At 35.4% G+C, this 22,123-nt stretch overlaps 1 protein-coding gene across 1 annotated transcript in view; it reads left to right on the top strand.

Moving 5' to 3' along the window:
- The window catches only part of Dhx15 (DEAH-box helicase 15), a 39,417-nt gene extending 17,782 nt beyond the window's left edge, over window positions 1-21,635 (top strand). Inside the window, exons 5-14 of the mRNA XM_057771548.1 lie at window positions 472-690; window positions 3,676-3,843; window positions 8,952-9,038; window positions 9,531-9,680; window positions 10,034-10,142; window positions 10,610-10,801; window positions 13,520-13,642; window positions 16,547-16,737; window positions 19,112-19,281; window positions 20,506-21,635. Of these exons, the coding sequence (XP_057627531.1) occupies window positions 472-690; window positions 3,676-3,843; window positions 8,952-9,038; window positions 9,531-9,680; window positions 10,034-10,142; window positions 10,610-10,801; window positions 13,520-13,642; window positions 16,547-16,737; window positions 19,112-19,281; window positions 20,506-20,623 (1,527 nt within the window). The 3' untranslated portion in view covers window positions 20,624-21,635. The remainder of the gene's footprint in view (window positions 1-471; window positions 691-3,675; window positions 3,844-8,951; window positions 9,039-9,530; window positions 9,681-10,033; window positions 10,143-10,609; window positions 10,802-13,519; window positions 13,643-16,546; window positions 16,738-19,111; window positions 19,282-20,505) is intronic.
- Window positions 21,636-22,123: the final 488 nt, after the last annotated feature.

The following is a 22,123-nucleotide window of genomic DNA, read 5'->3' as shown; positions in this document are numbered from 1 at the left end:
CCTGGGCTTAAAGGCATGCATCACCACCCAGCTTTGTTTTTTAAAAATAAGGTCTCACTACATAACCCTGGATGTCCTTGAGCCCATAAGGTGGGTGATCTACCTGCTTCTGTCTCCTGAGTGTTAGAATTTAGGGTGTGTGCCACTCCACTGGCTTCTACTTTATTTTTAATGTTTCTTTATCTTTGAAGATTACCTTTTTTGGGAGTGTGGGGTGTTGAGACAGGTTCTCGCTATTTATGCTGTCCTGAACTTACTCATGAAGACCAGGTTGGCCTCGATCTCACAGATATGCCTGCCCATGTCTCCCTAGTGCTGAGATTAAAGAGGACATACACTACCACACCCAGCCTTAAGGACTGTCTATATAGCTGATAATATATGTTTAATTAGGACCATAACTATTTTTCCCTTTTGAGATTATGAAAATTTTTAAAACTTCAAAAGTAATTTGCTGTTTTCCTCCTACAGGTTATAGTTATGAGTGCTACCCTAGATGCTGGGAAATTCCAGATTTACTTTGACAACTGTCCTCTCTTAACTATTCCTGGCCGAACACATCCTGTTGAGATTTTTTATACTCCTGAACCAGAGAGAGATTATCTTGAAGCAGCAATTCGAACAGTGATCCAGATACATATGTGTGAAGAGGAGGAAGGAGACCTTCTTCTTTTCTTGACTGGTCAAGAGGTATCATCCTTTATGAGTTTTCGTTCAGTGATTTCTATTAGCCAGGAGCTATAAACTTAATATGACAAACACTGGCCATTTTTTTTTTTTTTTTTTTTTTTTGGTTTTTTGAGACAGGGTTTCTCTGTGCCCATCCCTGAGCTAGCTCTTGTAGACCAGGCTGGCCTCGAACTCCCAGAGATCCGCCTGCCTCTGCCTCCCGAGTGCTGGGATTAAAGGCGTGCGCCACCACCGCCCGGCTGTTCAATTTTTTTAAAAATAAGTTCGAGGAGGAAATGCAAGAGTCAACATTGCGTACAAGCTCTTTAAGTCATTTAAGACGTTGGATTGCTTTTCCAGAGAAGTGTTTATAGTTCCACAAAATTATGGTACATAATGATGCCTATTCAGTGTTATGGAAGATTGCTAGTGTCTTAGACTTCACCAGCTCCTATGGTACTGTTAACTAGATGATGTTTTAGCGAATGCCATTCAGTTGAGAGCTGTGAATTTTGGATAATTTTTTAAACCTGGAATTGTTCTTAATGTTTTGTGCCTTTAGGCATGGTTCCCTTGTAGAATTTGACTTTTCAGCCTAAATGCTATTTATGTTGTGAGTTGAAAATTTGTCTTGTCAGATACCTATCATTGTAGGACATTTATCAGCATGCCCCGCCTTCTCATATTAGATGTGGCAATACTTCGTGAGAGGTAGCCAGCAAAGACCTGTAGACTTTGCCAAATGTCTTGGGGAACGGTGTTTGTGAATTCATTTCCTGTAGAGACTCATCCTTAGTTCTTTTGTGAGCTAAGGTGTGTTGCAAATGCAGTTTTCTGGGTAAAGTTTCCCTCTATTGGAACTACTCATCCTTTTTATGCAGTTTTAGTGGAAAATTTCCATAAAGCTTCTTTAAGACTTACTGCTTTTCAAATGGCATGTAAACAACATTCATCCTGTAACTGTTGATGCTGATGTTGTTGGTGTGCTCATTTTGTCCTCTTTTTGTTTGGTCTCTACAATTTCTTACTTCCTCTTTGCTTAAACCTGCTTCAACAACTAGGCATATTTGAATAGTATTGGAAATTTCGGGTGATCTCTTGGGGAAAACCAAAAGGATCTTTTCCTGCGCCAGCTTAATGTAATTTATTTCATTCATAGAGAAAAGGGAGGCTTTTATGTGGTGTTTACACGTGTGTACTGCCCTATTATGAAATGAAGTAGCTGTGAACTCTTGATATGTTTTGAATTTGAAGACTTTTAACTGGTTTGTTTTTTGTAGATTTCATTTACTGTGTTTAGCAGTCTTTTAATAGGTGAAGTGTACGTGTTAGGTTAATCACTTATTTTTCAATGTGTTGCGGACATTAACAAATCTGAAACATTGGGAGTCTAATTGTCTTATTTAAAATCTTTTCACTTTGATAGGGTTCTTAATTCTGTATTTACATGCCAGCAGGGGGCATTCTGATCTAGATAGAGCATTTAAAAGCATTTTTTTTTCTTAAAAAAAGTCCTTAATTTTTTAATATATAGCATTCTATTTTCATTTTCTAGAAACTTGAGGTGTTCTCAAGAAACAGTGGATTCTTTCTTTTTTGTTTTTGTTGTCTTTTGTTTTTGTTTTTTTCAAGACAGGGTGTCTCTGTGTTATAGCCCTGGCTGTTCTGGAACTTGCTTTTTAGACCAGGCTGACTTTGAACCCATAGAGATCCCACATGCTTCTGCCTCCCAAGTGCTCAAAGTAGTGTGCTGTCACTGCCTGTCACTGCCTGGCTCGAAACACTGAATTTTTAATAGTAATTTTCTTGTGTCAAGCAACCTTAGGATAGTTAAGAAAATTGGTATTTTGTAGTGGGCAAAGGGGTTTTGTTTTATTGTGTCCAAGGATTGTATATTTTTTAATTTTATGCATGTTGCTTGTATGTGTTGTATACCTGTGCCTAAGAAGCTAGAACAGAGACTGGAAGTAGAATTACATAGATGGTTGTGAGCTGCCATATGGGTGTTCAGAACCAAACTCAGGTCCTCTGGAATAACAGCCATTGTGCTTAGCCTCTGAGCCAGCCCCAAATTTTATATTCTTCAACAGAGAAATAATTGCAGATTGGTTTAAAATCATTTTTAGGAAACTTAGTTTGATAGAAACCCAGTTTACCTGAAATTACTTTTTTTTCTTAATGATATTTCTAATGAAAAAGAATTTAAACAATAAACAACTTACTGGTTAGAATAGGTGACTGCCTCGTTATATACATGACAGACTTGAATAAATTAATGTGCTTCCAAGTTTAATTGTTTCAGCAAAATATTTGCCCACCAACCATCCCTTTTTAAACCATTTTCTACCCCAGAGTTACTCCTCCTCTCCTTAATGCATTTATTATGTCTTTAAGTTTATATTTGAATATGAATGCATTGGAATAGTTTGCCCTGGTGAGGAAAATTCTGAAGCAGCTCTAAGGCATTTGCGTGTCAGCTTGCTTTTAAATATCTATGTTGATATTGTCGTAAAGGTGCTTGTTCTCATTAGGTACAGTGAAACAAGTCTTCCATATAATTGCAATAGTGATATGTGACATTAAGGCCTAATTGACTTATTTAAAATATCTACCACATTGGCTTCTTTTAGATTGTGAAAATTGAAAAGGTTATGAGTGCAGTTAAATGTTCCTGGGTGAGAAATTTCAATTTTAATACAATTTGTTGAGAATTAATTAGGACATCTGAGTCTTCAAGAAAAGGGGCATGGATTACAAATATAGCAGTTACATATCAGACTCAATACAGAAATCAAAATTTTATTGGCTGTTTGAATATCACACTGAAATTTGTTTTTATTTTTGGTTACCAAATTTAAAGTAGATTATTTATGAAATGATAGGTATTGATTATCAATATGAAAATGAAGGCAAATCATTGATGTCAAATGAAATGTAATGAGGATTACGCTGAATACTTTATATTCCATGATTTTTGTTTTCATCATCAATGTTTTTGTTTTGTAGGAAATTGATGAGGCCTGTAAGAGAATAAAGCGTGAAGTTGATGATTTGGGCCCCGAAGTTGGAGATATTAAAATCATTCCATTGTATTCTACACTTCCACCCCAGCAGCAGCAACGCATTTTTGAGCCACCACCTCCAAAAAAACAGAATGGAGCAATTGGAAGAAAGGTAACATTAAATATTTCATTATAGTTATTGATAATAGAAAAATTAGAGAAAACAAATTATAAACAACTACAAATTATGAGCTGGGTGTGATGGTGCATGTCTGTAATTCTAGCATTCTTGCAGAGAAGTGATAAAGATTTTAAAATTTTTATCATGATAAAAAAGAATGTAAAATCCTCCTGGGTTACGAATAGAAACTTGCTTGGTCTACATAGTGAGACCCTGTCTCCAAAAAAAACCACACCTAAAGGAATGATTGACCACAACAAAATACTCTGCATTTCAGAAGTAAATGGAAAAGTGTGTTAAGATGAACTCCATTTTTTTTTCTTTTTTTTTTTTATTCTTTTTTACTTAAAATTTCCAACTGCTCCCCGTTTGAACTCCATTTTTTTAAATCCTTGTATCAGAAAATGAATTGTGGGTGGATGGTGTCATTGCACATCTTTAATCTCAGCACTCGAAAGGCAGAGGCAGGTGGTTTTCTGTGAGTTCAAGACCAGCATGGTCTGCAAAGTGAGTTCCAGGACAGCCAAGGCTACAACAGAGGAAACCCTGTCTTGAAAAACAAAAGCAAAACAGAACGAATTGCTTTTTCGTACAGAGGCAGTTGGTTCTTAGTAGATGGAAGAGTGCTTACAGGAAAGCGAGGGAAATGTTGCCTTGTCCTATTAGATGTATGACACTCCGCAGCTAAACGATTTTTTTATTTTTAGTTCCATGCTTTGGCCCCTATCTAGAGTTTTCTGTAAAAAAAAAACCCAGAATTTTATGTCAATAAGTACTAAATGTTGACTCTACAGACTCCGAAGCATTAATCACACTGAATAAATACATGGATTCTTTGAAGGCAGGAACCGTATTACATTCTTTTGTTGGAGGGATGTGTAATTGGCCTAGGTAATGGAACAAAGGTGTATATGCTCAGTACCAGTTTCAAAATAAGCTAAGATATTGAGATTTCAGGTTTTAATAGTCTTGAAAATAAGACTGCACTATGAAAAATAATAGAGCAGTGAACTCAACTTGAAAACATTCCTACTAATTTCTGATCTAATGCGCTTCATTGGGTTGAAGTTCTCTTGTTAGAGACATTGGGTAATGCATTCCCTGGGACATGTTAAAACATTTCTGTGGAAGATTCTGAAGGAATACATTTGTAGTGAAAATATTTGTATTTGTATGCTTTTAGTTTGAAAATACTGATTTATTTGAAGTATGTCACTAAGCTCAAAGATGCGGCAGTTTTAAGGGGAGAGAGAAAGGGAGAGAGATGGATTGATTGATTTGATTGATTGATTTTAGTTCAGTCTGATCTCAGTGTCATTCTACTTGATTCTCCTGAGTTTTGGAATAGCAAGCATGAAAGAACATTCCAAGCTAAAATAATTAGCTGGGTTCTGTTGCTTAACCTGTAGCTTACTATTACTACATCTCAAAGTAGGGATTGTTCAGTAAAAGTGATACAGCTCTTGTGGAGATGATTCCATGGTTTTGAAGAGAGGGTTATTGTTCCATTATTTAGAGATAGATAGTTAACTGAGCCGGTGGTGGTGGTACACACCTTTAATCCCAGCTTTCAGGAGGCAGGGGTTGCAGATCTCTGTGAGTCCAGCCTGGTATACAGTGAGAGTTCCAGGACAGCCAAAGCTACAAATGAAAACCCTGTCTCAAAAAAACAAATGTGTTTGAATTAAAGGGAAAAGCTGTTCAAGTTACGTTGACTTTTAAAAATTCAAATTATCTTAAATAGATTGTTGTTGCTAAACAGTATTCATGTAGGAGGACAACGCAGGCCTCCTGAGTTCTATTTGAAAAGCAGTTGATGAACTAAATATTGGTTCCATTTAGAGGCTAGTTATTGGTGATAACTTATAAATTTTATGAATTTTAGTGCTGGTGCCAACTAAGGACATACTCTATATTGTGGGTAATTTATCTTAAGATAGTTTCCTAGTACTGAGATATTTAGCACTTTGTAAGGCTATTTTTGAACACTTACTACAAAATTACAGTCTAGAAAAGTCTTGTAACATTCCCACTTTGTCTGCTAACTAATTCCTTATTGGAGAACTGTTCTCTCTAGATCTGGTTTACTACTTGCTTTACCTGAAGTTGCAAAACAACTCTATAAATAAAGTAATAAATTTCATTTATTTAACTTTTATCCATTCATTAAGTTTATGTGTGCTTATAGGCTTGTATGTTGTGTTATTTAGCTGCACCTGGTATTTTCAGTTTTGTGAAATCTATATAAGAAATAATATTTTAATTCAAAAACTTTGTGAATTTTTGTTCCCAAAGCTAACCTCTCATGGCTTTTAAGTTCTATCCTTTTGGTGGTAGAGACTTGGTGACTATCAAATGAAAAACCTCCAGCAGACCTGAAGGACTCAGTGAATCCAGTGTGTGATTTTTTTTTTTTCTTCCTAGCAAGAGACACTTAAAAGTAATGACATGGAGCTTGCTGAGTTCTCATGATCCTCTTTTTCTTAACTACCTGGAAGATCATGTGTATATATGTGGTTTTTTGGCAGAGCATATATATGATTATAAAGGTTTCTTTGTGAAGCCTTGGCTTTCCTAGAATTGGCTCTGTAGATCAGGCTGGCTTTGAACTCATATAGATCTGCCTGCCTGCCTTGCTTTCTGAGTGCTAAAATTAACAACGTGCACCACCATCATCTAACTTGTTTTTTAATTGAAGTAAGGACACCCGACTCCATAGTCTTGCTTTCCTTGTATTTGTGGATGTCGTAGTCTTTAAATATCGAAATTTTAGAAAAAAGAATAATGCCCATGTCTTAGGGTCGTAATAACTACAGCAACTCTTAGAAAGGAAAACATTTAGTTGGGACTGGCTTACAGTTCAGATGTTAGTCCATTAACATCATCGCCAGGAGCATGGTAGCACTAAGGCTGACATGCTGTTGGGAAGGGCGTTGAGAGTTTTACACCTGAATACCCAGGCAGCAGGAAGTTGCAATGACACAGGAGCGCTTCTGAGACCTCAGAGCCTACCACCTAGTGACATGCCTCCTACAACAAAGCCACACCTAACGACAACAAGACCACACTTCTAATAGTGCCACTTTCCTGTGCGCCTACGAGGGCCATTTTCTCTCAAACTACCACAGCCCAGGTTTTAAGTTTAAGCTGTTCTAAGCAGCATGACATTTCCCACCACCCAGTTCCCTTTTGTACTTGATGTGAATCTTCATCTGTTTACCCGTCCTACCCAGAGGGTATATATTACTTGAAGATTGTCTTGTGAAGGGATGAATAGTGCTTGTGTTCTAATATAGATGGTTGTTTATTTTTAATTCCTTATAATTGATCACTTCAAGAAATTTTATTGTATATTCCAAGAACCCTATGAAAGGCACATTTAACATAACACAAAATAATTGTCTTCTTTAACTGTCTGAAATGTATTCTGAACCATGATATTTTGGTGTAAAGTCAAATGTACACACGATTTTTGGTAGTTTATATGGCATTTAAAATTTCAGATCTCTAATTTTGTTCCTCACAACTCTGTTAACTAGTCTAATACAGAGTTCTAAAAATAAACTGACACTTAGGGATAACAATACTTAGACACTGTTCTGGTTTGATTTCTAGCTCTGACATTTTGTGTCTCTTTGTTCCAGTTAACGAAAACTTGACTTTCTACAAGAATAGTGTACTTTCTTTCCAAGGACAGTTGGATTGTACTTTTTTCCCCGTTACTGCTATATATTTTATGTGTATGGTTCAAATTATTTGTTGTATGATCTATAGATAGAAAAATGGTTTATGCCATTTATTTATTTGCTTGTTTGTTTATTGAGACGAAATGGGGTTTCTCAAGTGAAGACTGGATGTCCTGGAACTCACTCTGTAGACCAGGCTGGTCTTGAACTCACAGAGATCCACCTGCCTCTGCCTCCCAAGTGCTGGGATTAAATGTGTATGCCGCCACCACCACCACCATCCAACAAAAGTCATTAAATGATTCTAAAATATTTATTGTTAGATCCAAGGTTTTATTCTGGCATTTTGGGTAATCTTCCTCATTAGAAAGATATCAGAAAATAACACTGTCTTTATTTTTTAAAGTATTGAATATTAGTCACTGGATTTAAGAGTCTTGAATAACAAATTTTTTTTTCCCTGAAGTGAAAGAAGAGAGATAAATACGTGTCCTTTGAATTCTTGTGTGTTTCTGTACTCATACTTAAATATAAATCCCTGGCTAAGCTGACCCTCTTGTGACTCAGCTCTTCTGATAAATTTTGTGTAAACATTCAAGTCCTATGCTTAAAAAACTATTTTATCTTCAAGTAGAAAATAACTCCTTTTTAATCTCAAATTATTTCTTTGTCATTTGCACTTTCTATGTCTATAACCTCACCTTCCAAATTATAATGTATTAGCATACTTTGATATATGTGTCAACTACTTGCATACCTGTCTCCAAATGTCAACATTACCAGCAAGAAACATCCACTTCCTTTTGTTTCTATAGAAAAAAAAATTCCCACTATTTCCCAAGTCAGACCTGTTTTTCTCTTTTCTCTCTTTTTTGAGCAAACATGGTTTCTTTGGCTTGCTAGTCAAGCAATCTCTGAGGTGAATGAACCCTCTCAAACTAATTATTGAAGAGATTCTAAAATCTAGGAAAAACATGCAGATTCGGGAAAGACTGTAATAGTATGTGAATGCATCAAGTAGTATTCCATGTTTGTAAAATGTGATTTTGTTTTACATTTTGTTTTGTTTTGCCAAACAGTGCTTTGTGTGCCATAGACACTGTACTCTGTTGTAAAACTTATATTTTGTTTTGAGAATTTGTCAATTCTTACTGGATTGTAACTTTTCTTCTGCCATTTTTAAAAAATTACTGGGGTGTGAGTTTGTTTTATGTGTAAACTTTTTCTTGTAAATATTGCCTGAAAATAAAGAAATACATGCTGTGTGAACTTTGAAGAGATACTCATTTTGTTTATAACTTTGCTTATTTTTCATTATTGAAGAATACTTAGATCTTTTATTTATTTACTGGTTTAAAAGTACTTTTGTCAGTGTCTTAGCGTTAAGTCATGGTAATTGTGCTTCTTGAACAGGTGGTTGTGTCAACTAACATTGCAGAGACCTCTTTGACAATAGATGGTGTGGTGTTTGTGATTGACCCTGGATTTGCAAAGCAAAAGGTAACCATCCTGGAGCTTACTTCATGCAGTGTGAGCTTGAGTGTGCTAACTGGTTGCTCATTTTGTGGTTGAAATAATTTTTAGGGTTACTTCCCCTATTTGGGTTTCAGTTTCAAGTTTCTGACATGATCCTTGTGTTCTGTCCAGCTTTCAGAAATTAATGCTGTGTTCAGTAATAAATCTAGGCTGCATGCCGCACGTGCTCTAGTGTCAGGCTGCTTTGTCCCTTCTGTGTATGGTAGTGGTGACCTAAGTATATGGTAAGGAGAAAAGTGGTAGTAATAGAAAATCCTGGATCATCTATTTGTTTGAGAATTTTAGCTTCAGTCTTTTGGAATGGTAGCCAAAACAAGCAGTTCTCATCATGGGAGCTGATATTCATGGTCAGCAAAACTACCTTTTATTTTGACATTAATCGTGGCCAGTGAATGATTGTATTGGATTTAACTTTGTGTTTTGCTGAAGAGAGAATCCTTGTTTCCATTTCAATAGGTATATAATCCTAGAATCAGAGTTGAGTCTCTCTTGGTGACGGCAATTAGTAAAGCTTCAGCTCAGCAAAGGGCCGGTCGAGCTGGACGCACCAGACCTGGGAAATGCTTTCGACTTTACACAGAGAAAGCTTATAAAACAGAAATGCAGGTAAGGAGTATTGCTATATCTTACGCATTTGGGAGAATATAAATGTAATGTTCTAGTTGAAGGAAAGGAACTTTATTTCAGTTAACATTTTTGAGCCTCAGCTCCTTACCTTTACCCTGAATGAGTTATGGCATAACCTATTGACATATCTGTTTTATTTCTATGGCTAGCTCCAAAATGTATATATTGTAGAAATAGTTGGAAGGAGTGACCTGGTTTTTGTTTTGGTATAATTCTCAAGTGTTTTTCCCCCACGAGATAGTTATATACAAGTTATGTAATGCCAAAGCAAGAGGCTAAGGAATTAGAGGTGAAGGGTATTATTACCATAACATGTGTTTTTCTTTTATTAGGATAACACCTATCCTGAGATTTTGCGCTCTAATTTAGGATCAGTTGTATTACAATTGAAGAAGCTTGGTATTGATGATTTGGTACATTTTGATTTTATGGACCCACCAGGTATGAATTAAAACAGGACCTTTGTCAGCTCTGTGTATCTTGTAGAACATATATGTATTAAGTACATTTTGCCTATTGACTCCACTAATGTATTAAGATTGGTCTTACAAAGTAGTGTTAAAAGGGTGGCAGTTATGTTAGTCTGGGATTTTAGGTTTGAATTATTGCCAGGGCATGGAAATGTAAAAATTGTAATATTTCTAATTTTTTTATGAAAAAGTAATTTTCTGCTGGCTTCAATCTTAACAAAAGACATCCTTGAACTAATTCACCTCATTTACATATAGGTACTTTTGAAAGTCATTTTGGTATAGTGTTGTTTGCTATATGGTTAAATTTGATGACAATTTGAGTTCTGAACTGGGTCCAATATAGGGTGAAAAATGAGATTGCTATAATAGTTTGCGCTTTGTCATATTTTTGCTTACTTAAGACAACTTGTCTAATAAGATTGCCTTTTTCCTTAGCTCCTGAAACTCTGATGAGAGCCCTAGAACTTCTGAATTACTTGGCTGCTTTAAATGATGATGGAGATCTAACTGAATTGGGATCCATGATGGCAGAGTTTCCTCTAGATCCACAGCTCGCTAAAATGGTTATTGCAAGTTGTGACTACAACTGTTCTAATGAGGTCCTATCTATTACTGCTATGCTGTCAGGTAATAGAGGGAGAGGGACCTTTCAAAAGCCCAACTCATCAGAGTTTGGGTGGATTTCCCTTTTGTTGGTTTTTATTATCATTTATTCAGCATGACGGTAGATTTTATAGATGGTTTAAGGATCTTAGTTTGCTTCCTAAATACCTTGTAAATAGCTTTATAAAAACCCTTACAAAAGTAAAGTTTGTGTTCATAAAATATAGTAAAACATTGGCTCTATTGAGTACAAATAGAAATTGCAGTAAGAATATGTTTGAATGCAATTGTAACTGCATTTTTCTTTAGATCCATTAGTGCTATTTTAAAGGTTTATTGAAAGTACAAAAACTTGGTTAGTATTTGACACTATTCAGTAAGCCTGTGTTATTTAGATTGAGCCTTTCCTTACATGTTTGTGTATTCAGTGACAAACGTGAGTTTCTGATTCAGTGTCACATAGAAGTAGTAATGTATAATTTGGGACTTAAAAATCTGATTTTGATACTCTTTTACAATGGCAGAAACTTTTTGATACACTTGATAATTTAAAAAAATTAGACCTTACATTGAGAAAATAGTGCTATTTCTTAGTGACAATGAAACTTAATCTAACTTGGAAATTAGATTTCCAGAAAGGAGAAAAAATACTGCAAACATGATTTTTCTTTTTAAAACTAAAAATAGAATATAAGAATTCTGATAATCAAAATACCGTATGCTACTAGTTTCAGTCCTGGAGAGAACTGACTTCTAAGTGCAGAGTGGTTTATTGGTCCTAATTACTTAATACTATAAATTCAAAATCTATGGAATTTTAAAGGATAACTAAACTTTCTAAATATAAAATTATGGCATAGTTCAGATGTATGGTATATTCTAATGGTGTGACTTTTATCTAAGCAGTAGTTAAATGTTTTCTTGCAGAGTTATGACTGATCAGACTCAGAGCAGATGGGCAGGGCAGTATCAATGTTTTAAGTAAATGTCTTATTTGCAGAGGTGGTGGTAGGTTGTTGTCTGCCTTGCTTATATGTCTTGTTATATTCTCCCAGTTGTTTTTCTCCCAATATATCTTAGGTTTTAGAGGAAAGTTGGGGCAAGAATTATTAGTGTGCTTGTCTGTTACCTACCAGGATTTTTTTCCCTCTAGGTTCTCATATCAGCAATAGTAAACAATACTTTTGTGTGTAGAATATCAGTCCTTTGGAGTTGGTCATTGTGGTGAGAGTGAACTCATCCAGCTAGATCTTAGTCTTATCTGTGGTAGTAATTAGGGAAAATAATTTATTGGTGGTTGTCTTTATCAAGAGATTAAACATACAGTGGTTTTTAAACAGGCCATTTCTGGACAATGTTAAAATGTGCAGCCAGGGAGAGGTCATGCCAAAAAGCAGTTAGTTTGTGAAGCTTTGTTTGCTGGTTAGTTTGAGGTTCTGAGTTAGAAACCAGAGGCCTATGGGGCTCTTACTCCCATTCAACTCTGGTGGCTATTTCATGTTAGTGCTTAGAGCTATCATGTTTCTGTACTTATGAGTTACCTTGCTTCAGTTATATTAAGCAAGATATTTAAAGTTTACTATGATTGCATTGATGTCTTTATTTGGCTACTTTGGCATCTTTAAAGGGGAAAACTGTATGGGAAAGAGTAATTTAATACTGTATTTGATCTCGATGTTGATTATTCCCGTTATCTTCTATCTGAACTGATAATTCATGATTTTTATTGGTAAGGTTATAAAAGTTTGAAAACATTGAAAAGTCCCAAGCTTGTTAAGTATTTATTTTGATATTACTTTTTATGACTATGAAATTGCTAAAGTGAATTAAGGAAGGTTGTATTTTAAAAAAATGTAGTGCATACTTTGTAACAACTTAAAAGTTTGTGAATTAATGTTGAGGCTCTAAACAACTACTGTAGTTCAATATTTTGACCCTTGAAATACTGTTTCAGACTAATTGTCAACTCTTTAATATTGGATTTACTTTTATATTGAGGGTTTGATTCAGTTTTGTTTTTTTTTTAAACTTGGGGCTTTCTTTACTACTTTTTAACTAAAATGCTGCAACATTAGATTGAATATTCCAGCCTTGAATTTTCTTAATTCTAAGGCGGTTTAACCTTCCACCACTGCTGTTATCATCAAGCCCAAGAGTTCTCAAATCTTTTTTTTTTTTTTTTTTTTATGTTTACATATGCTTTGCTCACCGGTGCTAATAGTGATACCCACCAGTTGGTAATAGCCAAAGATTTAGGGAAACAATTTTGATAGAAATGTGGCAGTAGAATGGTTGCAAAGTTGTTATTGTTATTCAGTGGGCAAGTACAGCTTCCTAACTATAGCCATTCAATGGGTTGAATGGATGGCCTTTTGAAAAATTAGTTAATTAAAAGGCTATTGACACCATATTTCTGGTTATTGGTAGAGCTATCAGCACTGGTTTTTGAAATAAGTTGAGCTTTCTAGTAATTGATGGCCTTCAGAATAGCTGTTTTGATGCCTACTTTTAGATCTAGTTAAAATAATCAGGTACTCTGTAGCTTTGAAACCCTCTTGTCTTACAGATGTGGTTAGGTGATGTACCAAATCAAGGTAGTAAACAGTCCAAGATGCAGTTGGAGGCCATCCTGCCCTGCCCTATGCTCTGTGAACTGACCTAGCTAGGCCTTGTTCCTCTATCTGTGAATGCGTGACTCATCGATATGGGCGTTTGTGTTGGGCCCATACCAACCTTGTTTAGTCCCACAGTGTTTTGTTCGCCCCACGGAGGCCAAGAAAGCTGCAGATGAGGCCAAGATGAGATTTGCCCACATAGATGGAGATCATCTGACACTGCTGAATGTCTACCACGCTTTTAAACAAAGTAAGTAGAATTAGATTGAAGGACCTCTTTTGTCTAAATGTCACTTGCAACATAGGAGATGTTTCTTCATCTTACTTTCATTTATTGTCTGTGACAACTTTACACTAGAAACCCAGAGGTTGTTTAGAAAAGCTCCTGACGAGCATTTAAAATAGATTTGCCAATCTTTTTCAAAATTGTTTGGGTTTATAATAAGGGAAAGAGGAGCAATCAGAAAACTTGAGAAATACAGTAATAAAAATGAGCCCTGTATAAATTTACTACTAACACAAAAATTGTAATGTGTTTCATATTTTATATATATTTATTTTTCAATCATAAAGTCAACAAATTGAATGAACAGTAGGTTCGAGTTAGTGTTCTCAGTCAAACTACAAATGGTCTGTAAATATGAAGGGGAAAGTTCACCTGCATTATTTCTCACTGTGAAACTGGACAACAGTAGTCAGGTGGTGGTAGAACACGCCTTTAATCCTAGTATGTGGGAGGCAGATCTTAAAGAGTTTGAAGAAAGCCAGGGCCACACAGAATCCTTGTCTCAAAAAACGGAAAACATACCCACCTAAATATTAAATGTCTCTAGTTTTTCATACTGCAGTTGTAACAATTAAAGTAAGTTTCAAAATGTCCTCAATTTCATTGCGAATCAATTATGAAATTATTTTATTGTGTTTTGACTTGGGTAGGTGAGTTTGGTGAAAGTATTAATAGATATCTACAGATGTCTTACTCTGCCTGTTGTAGTTGGAGCAGAAGCCAGAGGGGGTAAAGACTTAGACAAAAACATTAATTCTCTAGAGGCATGATCGTTTTATACTAAGTGCTTGTAGCTACCAGGAAACCCTTTTCCTGGTAAGCCTTGGTTGTTTTTTGGGCCTGTTAAAATACTCTGTGTCTTTGTATTTATTATACCAGAGGCAGCAGACCTCTGGTATAATAAAATAACAACAAAATACAGTTGTTAGCCATTATTCGTTCACTAACTGCTACCTTTTAAAATACACTTTTCCACATCACCATACCATTACTTGATTATTTCTTTGTCTGTTTATTGAGTCTGAGATTTTAGTCTTGTTTATTAAAATATTTGAGTGCATTGGACTTGTAGGTATGCTTCAAATACTGGTCAAAGTAGTTTTCATCGGGGACTATGGATAATATGGGACAGCTTAAGATGTCATGTTAATAAGATGGCATCTTAATATCTGTACCGTATATGCAGACAGTAAAATGTTATAACACCTTTGTGTGGGAGGTTCATTCTAATCTACAGTTGGCTTACCTTTGAATATTAAGAGTAGCTCTTAGCATTGTAAAGAGTGAGTAGGTAGTATTAGTTTTAGATGTTTGTCTCATTTATTTAGTTATTTCTCACCAGTTTAGAAATACGGTAGAGCCATCAGCTGACACTTGTTTATCTTACCTAAAATTGTCATTTGATCAGTCAGTTGGCTAGTTTTACACAAGCCGATATTGAATTTAGGTGACACTCCCTCTGAGTAACTAGATAACAGGTGTGTTTAATAACCACACCCAGCTCTTTGATGTTTGATTTCTAAATGCAAAATTTTAAAAGCTGCATTGACCAGGGTGCGCAAAGCAACGACACCTTAGAGATTTATTGCCCAACTTTTGGTCATATTCTTTAGTTGAAGATGTTTGAAGTGATACTCCTGCTTACTCTATTCTGAAATAATGGCAATGTGTTTTGTAATAATGAACCTATCAACATACTCAGTCTGTTTAAGACAAAGTTGAACTTACATTGCTTGAATCTCAACCCCAGGAACAAAACAGTATGCCACAGATATGCTATCTGAGGAAGATCAGCATGATCTAGTTTTAATGCTTTTTTTCCTCACACTTTTTTAATTTTGCAACCTCAGTTTATTAAAGGGTCTGTGAAGCAGATGATGGAGATTTCTTTCATGATTGTCATTAAAAGTAGGTCACTCAAAGAATTCTTTTTGTTTGATATAGCAAGTACTTTTTGAACTTTGAGCTGAATAGTACTGGGTTGGTTCAAATTTTTTCTCAAGAAATCATTCAAAGAGAAATATCTTTTTGATAATACATGTAGTAAAATTATTAACACTTGACATGCTTATTCATAGGCCTTGGAGGACACAGATAATAAAAGCTTGCTTGTAATTGCAGAGGCGGGTGTGCCACAGTTACAGGTTAGCGTCTTAGTTCAGGCACAGTTAGAGAGTGCCGTGCTAGGTGTTGAAATTCACTTCATCACTTAATGTTGTATTTGGTTTTCTTCAGTTAAGGCTGTGATTTCTTTGAAAATGGGCAAAATCTGGCATTTTACCAAGTTCTCTGAATCTACCAGTGTCTAATAATCCTTTGTTGGAAACAGCCAGGTGGCTGTTAATAGGTAAATAACTCAATTTGCTAAGAACCATTGATTTAAAATCATTGTTTTGGCATTTATTAGTCAGAAACTTTAGTACTGTTTCTTTCAATTCATTTGAATTGGGCTTATTGTTTGTTTTGAATAAAAGTTGGTAATATACAACTTATTTAGAGAAAATGATGTATATAAATATTTTTCTCTAAGTTTATGCTTTTTTTCTTATTAAAAAGATTCTATTGATGTATGTGTGTCTTTGTGTGTGTGTTCGTCAGTGGCTGAATGCAAGTGTCCTAGGAAACCAGAGGCTTCAGATACCCCTGGAGCCAGAGCTACAGGTGTCCCAGTGTGAGCTGCCCAACATGGGTGCTTAGGAACCAACCTCTCGTCCTCTGCAAGACAGTATACACTCTTAGCCTCTTTGTCATGTCTCCAGTCCTATAGCCTTTTTTTTTTTTTTTTTAATTAAACAGTTGCCTTTCAGAATTTTCTACTGTGTGGATGATTCACGGTTCCCTTTTTTTTCCTTCTGCCCAACTTTTTAGATCATGAATCTGTTCAGTGGTGTTATGACAACTTCATTAACTACCGGTCGCTGATGTCTGCAGACAATGTACGCCAGCAGCTTTCAAGAATTATGGACAGATTTAATTTGCCCCGTCGAAGTACTGATTTCACAAGCAGGGACTATTATATTAATATAAGAAAAGCATTGGTTACTGGGTATTTTATGCAGGTAAGTAGTAGGTCAGGATTCCATAATTAAAGTTCATGTAGTTTTTGCTTTTTTAGTAAACTTTCTGGTTTGGTTTGACTTGAAGAATATATATAGAAATTGATTCTAAATGTTGTCTAGTTTCTTAAAATGAATTAGTATGCGCAGAATCATGTCTAGTGAATAGTAAGTTAATACTTTGATTAGCAAAGTTAGAAGACTTGTTTGGATATAATTTTAGAAGTACTTATTTTGTCACTGGAAACTTTAGTAACAAATGGTTACTTTGGCCATTTTCAGATACAGATGGGAGTTACGTCTCTTGATTTTGGATAATTTAAGGTTTCTCAAAATCTTGGTCTTAGTTGGAAATGTATTATCCCAAGACCACCAAAATGAAATTTAAGTGCATGAATTCATAAGTCGACTTTCCTCTCCCATTTAATGCTTTATATGTGACTATTTTGCCTTAATCTGTCTCTCTACCTCTACTCTCCTTTCTCTCTCTCCCCCTCTCCTCTCTCTGTATACACATACATATTTGTATGTACATATTATATACAAATATATATGTGTATATTGCATACCATGTGGGTGCTGGAATTGGGCCTGGATCCTTTGGAAGCTAGTTTTCTCAATCATTGAGCCACCTCTCAAGCTCCTGTGTCTCCACATCTAAATAACTATATTTTATAGTTCTACACAATTCCCATTGGGGTGTTGCAAAATCCAGTATCTTTTGATTTAAACCATTCTTATAGGTTACTTAATTTAAATTTACTATATTAAAAGTTGTTGAAAGTGGAATTTTGAGAAAAACCAGATGAACACCCTGAGCATTTTTTAACCTTTTATCGTGTATGGGTGTTTTGCCTGAATGTATGTGTGAACCAGTTGCATGCCTGGTGTAGATAGAGGTATCAGATCATCTGAAACTGGTTAAAGTGGGTTGTGAACCACCATGTGGTTGCTGGAGATGGAACCCAAGTCCTTTGGACAAGCAGCCAAGTGCTCCTAACTGCTAAGCCACCTCTCCAGTGCCTGAAAATATTTTTTTAAAGGTTAGGGTAAACCAAAGTCATACTTGAAAAAAACTCTGGTATAAGTTCAAAATCCATTGCTCGAATTGAAATTGGTTTTTTAAACCATCCCCTCTCGCTCATGCGTATTTAGGCTCTATATCATTGGATATTTCTTAAACTAAATATGTCAACCTCAGAGTCTGCTCAGTAGCTAGAAGGAACCTGATGCATTTGGTTCCATCACCTAAAGCCAAAGGTATTCTGTGAAGTTGCTTATCTTTGAATCAAAGTAATAGAAAAAGTGGGTTGGTGGATTTGTGAGAAAGGGTCTCATGAAAGAGTGACTCTTAACTCCAGTAAACCTTTACTTCCCAGGGGTGGAGATTGCAGATGTGTGTGGTCTCTAACTTATTGTGGTATAAAGTGAATAATACAGTAAGGAATCAGTGTTTTTTTTTTCTCCAGACTTAATTATATTCTTAATATTTAATATGTAGTCTTACTGATATTTCTTAAATTTGCTTTTGTTATTACGCACACCACTGATAAAGCTGTGCTTAAGTACTTAGTATCAGCTGGAGAGATATAGCTCAGTGGTTAAGAGCACACTGGCTGCTCTTTCAGAGTTCCTGAGTTCAGTTCCCTGCAACCACATGGAGATTCATAGCCCTCAATATCTGATGCTTTCTTTTGGCATAAAGACATACATGCAGATAGGTGTGTTTTTGTGTGTGTGAATCTTACAAAGAAACTAGTTTCTCAGCTCTTATTTTAGCACCAGCAAGTGTTAACTGGCTCCTAGTAGTATGTATGTAGTATAAATATTTACTAAATGACATTGATTCATATTATCCAGAGTTTGAGAATTGGAAAGGGCAAAACATTCTTGTCATCATTATTTGGTAGATGTTGCAGTCTCAGTGTATTATTAGCAAAAGAAATATAGGAAAGAATTATGTGAACTCTATTTTTTTCTTACAGTTTTCTTTTCTTTGTAGGCTGCTGTTTTGTGTTTGCTTAGGTTTCTTTTCTTCACCTTAGTTATGAGTGTGGTACTTGTTTATTCTGTCCAGACAGTAGACAATAGTCTGTGGCTAAGAGTACTGACTACTCATCCGATGGACTTGGGTTCAATTCATAGTGCCCACAGAGTATAACTAAAATAGTCTGTGACTCCAGTTCCAAGGGGGTCCAGCACCCTCTTCTGACCTCCTCAGGCAGCTACACATGTGGTATACTGATAAATATTCAATCAAAACATGCGTGTGCTTGCGAAATCTCAAAAAAGATCTTTTTTTTTTTTCTTGTAAATATCTCATACTGTTTTTTTTGTTGTTGTTTTGCTATTTCACTAGTTACTGTTTTGGTTTCAGGTGGCACATTTAGAACGAACAGGGCATTACTTAACTGTGAAAGATAACCAGGTGGTCCAGTTGCATCCCTCTACTGTGCTTGATCACAAGCCCGAATGGGTGCTTTACAATGAGTTTGTGCTGACAACAAAGAATTACATCCGGACATGTACAGACATCAAGCCAGAATGGTAAGCATGCTGTTTGTTTTCAGGTTCAAGTTTAGTTTGTGCTATGGATAGAATTTTACTGCGGGTGTGTTAAATCTAGCCTTCTCTGCTCATTGTATATCTTGATCCTCTTAGCTAGATGTGTATATTCCCATGTATAGATCTCGGATTTGCATAATATGGTGGAGTTTAGTCAATTTTTTGTTTGTTTGTTTTGGTGAGAGGACAGTGGAAATTTTGGTGTGGGCGGGGACTTGAATAGTTAGTATCAGGACTTTCCTTTGCCATTTTGTAGTCTCTGGTTACAGATGTTGTCTTTAATATTTTGCTTTTTTTTTTTTTTTTTTCAGAGAGAGTAGGTATTTATTTAGTGGGTTATAAAAGGAAAGGGGGAATAGCAGAGAGAAGTAGAGAGAGAAAGAGAAACAGAAGGGGAGAGGAGCCACTGCCAGCTACCTCTTCAGGAGAGAGATGGAAAGGATGTTTTTGTCCTTCATTATTTATTAAATGTTGGTATTTTTGGACTTATGCAAAGATAATAATTACATCAAGTTGTATGTTAGTTAGCATTAATTTCTAAAAATTGTAATTATGACTGACCAATATTTAGCAATCCAGTTTTGTGATTCTTCCCCACCAGTCTATCCACCATTTTATAAGTTATGGAAATGTCAGCTAAGAGTGAACTGGAAGGCATTTATGTTAGTGGTATCAGTATTTTGCAGCTTCCATCTGTGTCATTGGTTATGACTTTTGATAATAAAATGCAGAAAATAACTATTTTATCCTATGTTTTGCTGAGGGAACAAATATAAGCCATACAGTTTTATATTTGTAGTTTAGAAAACATTGAGAATGAGAAAATGAAGTCATTTGACTATCAAAATAGTTAATGGAACTTGTCTTATTTTTATAAACTTTAAAACATAGGTTAAAAAGGAGTGTGGTCAAATGAAACACTTCATAGCTTTGTATTTTCATTTTGTGTAATATTTATATAAATAAATATTTTGAAAATTCTGATACTTTTTTCCAAACTTGATAAATTCAACAGAAAATTAGTATTTTTGCTAAACTGAATTACTAAAAGTGATGTTTGTAAAAATGTGGGTTTATATTTGTTACTGTTTTGCCTTAATTCAGCAATGAAATGATTTAATTTCTAACTTATTAGTAACTCTAGTGCTTACTTAAAATACTGATTTTTTTTTTTTTTTTTAACTTCCACCCCCCCTTTCTGGACAGGTTGGTGAAAATTGCCCCTCAATATTATGACATGAGCAATTTCCCACAGTGTGAAGCAAAGAGACAGTTGGACCGCATTATTGCCAAACTTCAGTCCAAGGAATATTCACAGTACTGAATTCAATGCTTAGAACTGAAGTTATTCAGAGGACAGCTTTAAAAGATGAATGAAGTTCAAGTTGTGCTCTTCATGGTGGTTCAATAATGGCCTTTATTTGAAAGCTTTTTAATTTTTTCTTTACAGTAAATATTCCATTCTGATTTCATAAATTAAACATTTATGCCTCCCTTTTGTGTTGACACTGTAGCTCATACTGGAAAAGTCGATCAATGTTTTGCAGTTTATTGAAAGTAGTTCTATATATAACAATGTTACAAGCATTTCTTTAGAAATGGTTGAAAATGCTTCTAAAATGTGATTATCGACCATGGTATGCATGATCGTTGTAATTGTTGACATTCCTTTTAGAAGTTGTGAAATGTTACAACTTGTGCTTATGTAGACACAATCTTCTGTCTCCGTACAGAGGCACTGACTTCAATAAAGTCTATTTATACTAATCTTGGCCAAGTTCTTTGATATCTTTTATTCTAGTCTAGCAGCTGCTTTTCCCAAGGGTTGGGTTTTTTTTTCTCATTGTAATCATATTGTTACTACATATTTAGCATTTTTTAAAAGGCGTGCTCCTTTGGTACAGTAGTCATTAAAGCCAAGTTTTAAACAGCATAATGTAGCGTTTTGTCAGGTTAATCAGTATGTGATCTAATGGGATAAAGTGTGTAATATTTTTTGAAATTGGATCCCCAGAGACAGAATAATGGAAGAATGGCTTTCTCCTCATTCTTAAAGTTCATTTCATAAGGCTAATAATTTATTACTTTGTTAAGTGCATTTTTGTCAGATCTCACTGTACTCAGACGAACAGTTTAAGTACTCCAGACTCTAGCATATGTTTATTTGTACTGGGTAGGAGGGAACAGTGCTGTGGATCACCATTAGTTTACTAAATATTGGATGTTGGAAGCTTTTTCTAGTGTAATATGTATAGTATGTTATAGTAAAAATTCGACCTTCCTATTAACAGGCAGTAGACAAACTAAAATCATTTTGAAATCAAAATGATATGCTTGATATGGCCAAATGTACTGCAATAAATTTTTTCACTTATAGACTATTATTACTGTTATTATTAAAATTGGGTGCCCCTTTCTCTTCTGTTTTCTTTTGAGACGGGTCTCACTATGAAGTCCTGGCTAACTTTGAACTCATTTTGTAGGCCAGGTTGACCTCAGAAATCAATGTTTCTCCTGCCTCTGCCCTCCCTCCCTCCCTCCCTCCCTCCCTCCCTCCCTCCCTCCCTCCCTCCCTCCCTCCCTCCCTCCCTCCCCCCTCCCTCCCTCTCTCTCTCTCTTTTAATATGAAAGAAATGTGTAGTTGTGTTCTGTTGGTGTGTTAGTTTCAGGCAATTTGATCCTTTTTAGTGTGCCTCTTTTTTAAATGATGTCCTGTGGTTCAGGATCTAGAAACCATATAAGAGATGAGGGGAAAACAAAACTGACTTCTCTACTAGGAGGCTATGAAAAGTACTCAGGTGTACTAGCAACCCTAGGATTCTCA

This window comes from Chionomys nivalis, chromosome 6 (genome assembly GCF_950005125.1).
Source record: "Chionomys nivalis chromosome 6, mChiNiv1.1, whole genome shotgun sequence".
NCBI lineage: Eukaryota > Metazoa > Chordata > Mammalia > Rodentia > Cricetidae > Chionomys > Chionomys nivalis.
Note: the sequence above shows the minus strand (reverse complement) of the source record. Positions and strands in the feature narration are given on the sequence as shown.